This window comes from Schistocerca cancellata, chromosome 3 (genome assembly GCF_023864275.1).
Source record: "Schistocerca cancellata isolate TAMUIC-IGC-003103 chromosome 3, iqSchCanc2.1, whole genome shotgun sequence".
NCBI lineage: Eukaryota > Metazoa > Arthropoda > Insecta > Orthoptera > Acrididae > Schistocerca > Schistocerca cancellata.
This window is the reverse complement of record NC_064628.1, coordinates 741,852,578-741,862,208: the sequence shown is the minus strand read 5'-3', so window position 1 is coordinate 741,862,208 and position 9,631 is coordinate 741,852,578. Positions and strand designations below refer to the sequence as shown.

Sequence of the window (9,631 nt, the reverse complement as noted above, 5' to 3'; positions counted from 1 at the left end):
ATGTGCCTAATATCAATGCAAAATATGATCTATGGACTAAACTAACCCAAACCATACATATCTTTTCATTTACCTGTCACAGTTTCTGTCACAGCAGATTAATAAATCCATTACTTATAGTATAAACAAAGATCATAATATGCTAATTGAGATGAAAACAATATATTTGATGCTTTTTATATTTAGGTCTCTACTCCATGTTTTTCCTGTTTGTTACATGTTAATGTAAATTCTACCAAATAATAAATACATAACAAACTACCATGCCAGAAACTGATCACCCAATAACACAGAAAATACATTGGAAAATTGATTAGAAGGAATGACATCTCAAAGCGTAATTCAACATGAAGATAATATTTTATTAAAAAATCAAAATATCTTAGTAGAGTCACAGAAATATTAGTAACAGTAGCCTTTTACAACCAAGGCATGTATTATTCACCAGAATTTCTCTTCTGGTTTGAGACCCACAAATTGTTCAGTGATCTCCCAGAGCTTCTTTGCCATACCCTCATCTGTTGCCAGAGGTAATGGCTTGTCTTCCTGTAATGATAAAGATATAGATTAAGTTAACATGAGACTTAACTCTATCTCCCTCTCTCTCCCTCTCCCTCTCCCTCTCTCTCCCTCTCCCTCTCCCTCTCTCTCTCCCTCCACTATAAATGTCAGATAAGAAATGGTGGACGAAAGGTGTATAGTTATGGACATGGAAATTTTGCTTGCTCTGATGATGATGATGATGATGATGATGATGATGATGATGATGATGATGATGTGGCATCGATAGGTCATATTGACCATGAACAACATGATCTTCGATGGAGATTGGACATTCAAGTTGCCATGTTATTCTAGCAGACTGCATTTATGTCTCATGCTGTGTACATGTGTACGTCTACTGTGGAAATATATATTTATATTTGTAGGACAGTTTGTTCAGTATACCTCCACATGCATCCTGTTCCCATAATGTTAAAACAGTAATTTTCTTCAAAATATGTGTGACAAAGCATGGCAGTTTTGGTGATATGAAGTACAAATTTTGAATCTGGAGCTAACATTAAATGATTATTGACTTTGTTTTGCACTATGTGATACATTGCTTATCAAGAATACAAACATGTTGAACTTTGTTGGAATCAGATGTCGTGAAATATTGTGTGTGTGATTAAACTGTTTGTAGAAGAAAATAACTTGTCAAGCAGATAATTGTAGGTTAAAACAATCACATATGGAAAATAAAACAATTTAATCAATTATAAAAGCCAACAGTGGATTTGCTTCTATATCCAGTTATGATTGGTAAGTGTAAACACTAAACAGAGGAGGCAGAGAGCAGCAGACAAGCACATTTAAAAGTAGAATAAGCTACTGGACCAAGTCCCTCATTATATTTAGAAAAACACGTGCACACATTCATACACACACATGGCCACTGTCACCTCGGGACACAGGGGCCAGACTAATTGTTGTTCTAACCTGGACTTCCCACTGTGATTGTTAATTCGTTTCAGCAGATTGTCAACAGAATGAAGCCTCAGTGTGAAGTGTTCTCACTGGTGGCATTCACATTCACAAATAAGTCAGTATCATGTGTGTTTAACAGCACCATGTTTAATTCTGTTTCTGGATTTCATTCATCTGCTATTTATTATTCTTCCTCACTTAATAAGAATGAAAATAAAGAACAAAAAGAAAAAATGCCTGTCAGCAATAAGAAGCTGGAAAACAGTAAAATTTCAAAAATAATAGAATGAATGAATATATGTAAAATGGAGACAAGTTACCAAAAGTAATAACCAAGATTAATATTAAGAGTTGCAATCACCTGACAGGTCAATGCTGGGAGGTGAAAGCTGAAAATCGTAGGTTACATTTGAGAAAAGAAAGATTTAGAGAAATTGGGAGAGATGAAGCAAAGCTTTGTAATATATTAAAAAAAAGATGCTGTGACTTAACAGAACTTTCCTGTTTAGCAACACAGTGAAACAATGGTGCGTGTGCGTGTATGTGTATACAGACACGAGCGGGCCAAACTCTTTGCCTTTACATATGTCTTACCTGTGGTGTTTTTGTTTCTGTTAGTGCTTCATAAACAGTTTTATTTTAGAAAATTATGAGCTGAGTGTAGTTCTGAATTCACACTGAGTGTTATAGGGCAGTTTACATAGGCAACATGTATCATTATTATAATTATCAGTTATATTAAAATGAAAATTAACTGTAAAGTATGGAGTCTGCTAGTCACTGTCTCTCAGAGTACAAAGCTGTATCCTCAGAAGGTTACACCAGCCAAGTACTTAACAGAGTTGTGCCACTTCATTTGTGATCAGTCACCACATAAATAGTGCACATAATAGGGACCTTACTGTACTTCCATAGCAAAACATCAACGTATCCTATCTGTACATCAGTAGTTGTCAGATGCCGCAGAGGTTGCTGACGCCGGAGACTATTTCCTACAACTTACAAATAGAGTGCAGATGATGATTCATCCACTGATTGTGGATAAAAGCAGCCACACATCCTCACTCAGCCAATTCATGTCCAGATGCATTACCCACCAATTGTTGTCACAGTTGCCATCAGTCTTCAGTTGCCTAGCAGCTATTAATGAGTGATTAGCATGCAGTTAACACTAAGTGTCAAAGAGTTTATTCTAAACTGTACCTGAGCTACAAGCTGGCTAACAGCAGTATATTGGATTAGTTAGTCGTCACTGAGATCATACCTTTAGCCTCACCTGTTAATCATCAGATTATAGATCAGTATTTTTCTTGTATGGTATACCAGTAGTTAACTTTTTCTTTTTCTGTTTTTTTCTTTTAAATTTTTTAAATATGGCTGCTAACATTATTTGCGGAAGGTAGGAAGATTAGTTGGTGGGGGTTGATTAGGTGGAAGAGACCAAACAGAGGGGTCATCAGTCTCATCAGATTAGGGAAGGGTGGTGAAGGAAGTCGGCCATGCCCTTTCAAGGGAACCATCCTGGCATTTGCCTGAAGCGATCTAGGGAAATCATGGAAAACCTAAATGAGTGGCTGGATGTGGGATTGAACTGTCATTCTCCCGAATGCAAGTCCAGTGTACTAACAGAAAGATTAGGATTTAATGTTGTGACGTAATCAAGACTGAAACACATTCAGAATTCTTCAGTACCATCCAATATTGTTGGTAATTTCATTTTATAAACTTATATGTCTGTATAAAACTATATTCACAAAAAAAATTGTTATGTCAAACGTAACTACTTATGTCTTGTATATTTAGAATATATTTCAAAGCTTTATCATAAAAATCTGTACATTAAAATCTGTTAAGTTTTTATAATATTTAATGTCTTTGAACATGATGTAAAGCTCTTTTGTTCAAATGTTTTCTATGGAACACTTTCTTTGTGAACACTTGGCGAGAAGTTGTGGAGTAATGGAGATACTGTACACTATATTTGTGATTATGTATGACCAGGATAATATAAGTAGCAGTGACATTTTTGGTTTAAATATTGAATGGGTGAAGAAGGTAACTGACTTAACCGAATTCTATATCCTCACTGTTTTGAATGCTTTTGGTCTTGTTTCTAGTTAAGTTGAATAAGATATGCTTGCATTAAAATAGGTAACTGAAAAAGAAAAGAATTACTTGATTCAGATAGCAGTTTCTGCAACCTCAGAAGCCTTATGTGATGTCATTAGACAAAGTAAGAATTATACTGAAATGGCAGTAATAGTAGTCAGATTTACAGGGGCTACTGGAAGACACAGCAAAGTGGTAAGAAATCAAACTTTAGTGACAACCGAAATTGAGGCTGTAGTTGTTTAACAATTCCATAACTAAGTGAAGATCTGGTTACACAGACTTAATGCAGCTGTTGGCCGGAATGATGAATGAGTTAAAGGAAAAAACTCGTAAAAACATGAGAGAGGTCATGTAGTAGAGGATGATACAGTACTGTAAGCTGAAGAGGAATTGATGAAACAATTTAGGAAAATGTATCTGAAGCTGTGGGGCTGCATGACGAAGAAAAGAATGAGCTAAATGATTTGTTATGGGAATATGGGGACTTGTTCAGTGATGTACCAGGAAGTGTAAAGGATTATGAATGTGTATTAAAATTGAAACCTCGTTTACCATTTTTATATAACTGTACAATGTACCAAATGCAAGAAAACCAGAAGTTGGAAAGAAGATGCAAAAGATGGAAAAGTGTGCTATAATTGAGAGAAGTAGCAATGATTATAATAATACTTTGGTAATTGTAGCTAAATGTGATGGAGGTGTCAAGTATGTTTTAATTCCAAACATGTGAACAAATTTATACATGGATAAAATGCCCATCCTGAGGACATAAATGAATTATTGCATATATTCAATTGTATCTAACTGAAGATAACCTAGATTTAACATTTGGGTTTAATAGGTTTCCACTTGCCACAGAATCTCGAAAGTACACAGCATTTTTGTACAGTGGTAAATGTCACCAGTACTGGGTTGTGTCCTTTGGGTTAAATGTTTCTGTAACTGAGTTTTGGACCTTGTATTAGCTCAGGAATTGCCTTCTAAATTAACCACATATGCTAACATTTTGCTTTGCACTCAGAGTAGGAATGAGCCTTATTTCTTCTTAAAAGTAGTATTTGACAAACTGATATCATGAAGAATGGCATTAAAACTGGAAAAATGTACATTTATGATGAGTGAAATGAAAATTATGAAACATTTCATTACTGAGAAAAGTTCATTGCCAGATTTTAACAAAATTAAAGCTGTTCTTGAGTCTCCAGTATTCAAAAATAAGAAACAACTGAAGTCCTTTCCTTTGGAATGTATGGATATTATAGAAAGTAAATTAGTAGTTCGTATATGAATGCAGCATGTCTGTATAACTTGAAAAAGATATCTGTTTTGGTATGGGACACAGAATGTAAAGATAATCTGTGTTCTATAAAAAGTGCTGTGTGTAACTGCAACATTCTGTAAAGACCAGAGTTATTCTCATTTTTTATCTGTTTTGATGCTGTTTATTACGGACTCCAAAAATATGAAAGAAACTTCACTGTAACTGAGAAAGAGCTGTAAGCTATACTCTAGGCATTTACCAGATTCAGGAGTGCAAGCTGTATCTCAGCAGGTTAACAAGATGGACCATTTTCCTATAATAATTTGACTATGAAATTAAGTACTGTATGTAAAGGGGCCTACAAAGTAGTTGCAGATGCAGTGTCTCAATTGTGGGTAGCAGGAGGTGAAAGTAATACTAAGGGGGAGGAGAAAGACAAAGATTTATAGATTATGTCTTTGAAAGGAATTAGAGATGAAGAGGTAACTAAGACAATCTGTAATGACATTTGCAAAAACCATAATCATGATGATAATTGGAAACTAGTGAAGAGTTGCCTTGGTAAAAAGAATTTTGAGAAAGCTGACAAATATTAGAGAATATACAAAGGAATCCTATTAGGAACAACAAATTTAGACTCCAACTATTGGAGACTGTGCTGGCCACAACAGTATACTGTCAAATTTATTATGAACACTCATGAATATGTATATTTTTGTGCTCAAAAATACTTAAACAAGTTACAGGAGAATGTGTTCTTTTAAAATATGGTGGAAAAGGTATGAAAACAAATCTCAATTTGTGATCAGACATCAATGAATGAAGATAAGTAACAGAGCTTAACAAAGTCACATGAAAAAAAAACCCAGAAAAGCCTGTTTCTACTGTCCATTACCACAAACAAGGGAGATATGGTTTTATATTTGTCATAGTAGATTTATTTTTAAAATATATCAAACTATATTCTATTAGAAAAACAGCAAGTAAAGCATTGATTTCAAAAAATAGGACTATTTTACACAGGTAGGCATGCTTGGAGCAATGATGTCTGATAACAGATCACAGTTTGTCTCAAATTCATGGTTGGCATTCATTGAGAGGTCAGAAATAAAACACATTTTAATATCAGTTTATCACCCAGCCAGTAGTTTTGCAGGGAGGTATGTGAGAGAAATCAATATGCTGTGCAGTACTTATTGCACTCAGACACCCATCCTGGGTTGAACCCTTAGTTAACAGTGAAGACGTGATGAACAGTTAGCAACACATCCACAGGCTTTTCACCACATGAAATACTAATTGATAAAAAAACACCTAATCTTATTGATAAACTCATTGAATTTCCAGAATGTAAACCTATCTCAGCACATGAGAGAGACGCCATTGAAACAGACATGATATTAGGGGTAAAGTAACAAAAAAAAATCTTGATATGTACATGGGGTCCCTTTGAGGTATTGGCAAACCCATACCCCAATACTTATGGGCTGACCTATCTGAAATTAAACTCATTTGGACTGAAGAATCTTACTGAACTAAAACCATGTATTCAGAGAATTTGACATAAATTAATTTTGCAAATTTTATTGTTTTCCAAATATTTTTTCATGTGTTAATTAGTTATTTTTTCATTAACACAATTTTAAATGCATATACTATTAACAAAATGTCATGACACTTATCATTCTTGAACAAATGAATTTTCAATATTTGTCTGTGTAATGTAAAAGGCTGATAAACTGGATTTGTCATGCTACGTGATTTAGTCTTTCTGCTACATGATTACAGTATTTTGACACTGCTGTGTAAAATCACAGACATGAGTTACTTTCACTGACAAACACATACATTACTTTGACTTTGAATAGCATTCAGAAAACCATTACTTATGAATGAACATTGACTGAATGTTATCACTTATGTGACTGGTTAAGGATATTTACGTTTTCCTTTGATTTCTTACAATCTTCAGTATTTTATGATGTGCTGATAAGATTTGTCAGTACATTTAGTTACATGATATACACTGATTGCCATTACCTTTGTAGGCATTACTAATTTTTTCATGAAATACAAAGGCAGTCAAAAAGTGTCTTGTCCAAAATAGTTACAGTAATGTCTCACACGAACACCACCTACTTTTATGGTGACCCAGTGGGTATGCAAGTCAAATTTCATGGCTCCAGCTTCATTAGCTTTGCTGCTAGGATGCATTGCATACCATAGTGTAAGCAAAATGGCAAATATAAAGAGAACCAAGAACCATGCTGTGATTGAATGTCTTCATTTGAAAGCAATGACACTCAAGGGAATTGTGGAGGACATGCGTAATACACTTAAGGACACTGCCCCATCTTATGCAACAGTGAAAAACTGATTATCTGATTCCAAACATGGAATAACAAGCGTAGAAGATGTGCCAAGTAGCAGAAAGCCTGTCACCATTTCCATTGATGAAACAATGACTGACAATCCTGCAAGCTCATATTGTAAATTGCAATCAATGTTGCAGAACATTTAAACCATGTTTGGAATTTCCCATGGGTGTGCTCATGACATTGTTGTGGATATTTTGGGAGTATGGAAAGTTTCATCTCAGTGCGTCTCAAAAGGCTTGAATGCAGGTCAGTGACAGGAGCATGTACAGTGTTGTGAAGAAATCATTCGCCAATTTGAAGTGGATGAAGCAGGTTTTCTTGCAAAGTATGTGACAATGGACAAATGTAGGTTCACCACTTTGAGCAAGACAAAACAGCAGTCACAAAATTGGAAACATCCTTCATCCCCCATTAAAAAAAAAATTCCATGTGCAAAAATCAGCCAGTAAGGTGATGGCATCAGTCTTCTAGGATGCAGAAGGGGTATTTATGATGGATTAATTTCAAAAGTGTGTAGCTGTCAATGCATCATACTATTGCACCTTCCTGCACCATTTGAGAGAAGAGATAAAGAAAAAAAGGCACAGAAAATTGGCTCACGAAGTTCTTTTGCATCAGGACAACACACAGGCACACAAAGCCCTCGTAACACTGGGAACTCTGCATGACTGTGGGCTTGAATTGTTACATCATCTGCCATATTCTCCAGCTTTGGCTCTATCAGACTTTATTTTCCCAAACCTAAAAAAAGACCTCAAAGGACAACCATTTGACAATGATGCTGCAGTGAATGCTTGGTTGGAAATGAAATTGAAGACCTTTTATTTTAATGGTTTACAGAAGTTATCTGAATGTGCACACAAGTGTATTAGTGTACACAGGTATTATATTGAAAAATAAATTGGTATTATGAAATTTCTATCACCTATTTGTTAGGCTAGAAACTTCTTGACTCCCCTCTATTACACTTTTCTCATCATTTGGAGGCATCTTGTCTGTTTCTACATGAAATAAATTTCACAATGAAAATACTGATCATATATACAGAATGAGATACATCAGTTCAATTAGCATTATAAAATATTTTCAGATATTATTTATTTATGCATAGTTTTTTTGTTGTGTTATCTGTGTCAGTTGACAACCATTTTGTATTATAAATTATTCTGGGTACCATGGCAATGCATTTGGGCACATACTTAGGATTTGTTTACTTATCTGCATTTCATTAAATTTAATATGAACAATATAGCGAAGGATGTTGTGTGTGGTGGGGAGGGGGGAGGGCTCAATATTTCTGGACAAGTGTATATGAAAAGCTTTGCTAAGTTAAATTTATTTCACTTGATCAACTTGCAGACATGTTGTGAAACACACTGCATTGTCCTGACCTGTTTCAGTATGCTAGTATGATTGTCCATTTATATGTTGGTGTACACACTAATGTAAGAACATTTAAGGATTATATTTTCTTGTGTATAAAATTTATATACACTTACAATTGTTTAATTGTCATTTGAACATGCTACTGATCACCTAACATCCCACATGAAAACAGTTTCAATGTAAGAACTGCTAATGATGAAGTTTGCTTTGTTGTTGATTGAATGGTACATGTTAGAAAATTTTACCTTGCTTTCTTTGACTTGTCAGTCTTCTAACTCCGTTCCTTCCAAATCAGTTAATTGTTTTAGTATGTGTATATTTTGCCAATTGAACTAGAGCAAAGATTATGTTTGTAGGCCAAATTGATAGTGAAACAAAGTGAAAGATTAGTGCCTATGTACTTGAGCAAATGGATGCTATGAAGAAGTGGTATTGAAATAATGGACACCAGAGTAAGAACCATAACTGCTGATAAAAGCATAGTAGAGAAACTGATTGCAGATCAATACCAGAAGACAAAACAATCCTTGTGGTACGTGGCAGAAGGACTCCACCAGCTATCAGATACATCCCCATTCCAGAAATCCAGCAGGATCCCCAGTCACTCCCCAATTTTAGGCCCATTCCAGGATCTCTCCGTGGAGTCCATCTCTCTACTCACCCCTACCACTCCCCTCACTCCTACCTTCTACATGCTCCCTTAAGTCCATAAACCCAACCACTCAGGACTCACCATTGTGGCTGATTACTGTGACTCCACTGAGAGAATCTCTGTTCTTGTAAACCAACACCTTCAACATATTACCCAGAACCTATCCTCCTATATAAAAGATACCAACCATTTCCTCCACCGACACTCCACAGTTCCTGTCTCATTTACCACATGGTGCCCTGCTCATCACTGTTGATGCCACGTCCCTATTCACTAACATTTCTAATGCCCATGGCCTTACTGCTGTTGAACACTACCTTTCCAAATGCCCAACGGACCCCAAACCAACAACCTCCTTCCTAGTCATCATGA

General features: G+C 35.4%; 1 protein-coding gene across 1 annotated transcript in view; it reads right to left on the bottom strand.

Moving 5' to 3' along the window:
- Positions 1-341: 341 nt before the first annotated feature.
- The window catches only part of LOC126175752 (retinol dehydrogenase 14-like), a 71,689-nt gene continuing 62,399 nt past the window's right edge, over positions 342-9,631 (bottom strand). Inside the window, exon 7 of the mRNA XM_049922717.1 lies at positions 342-546. Coding sequence (XP_049778674.1) covers positions 442-546 — 105 coding nt within the window. The 3' untranslated portion in view covers positions 342-441. The remainder of the gene's footprint in view (positions 547-9,631) is intronic.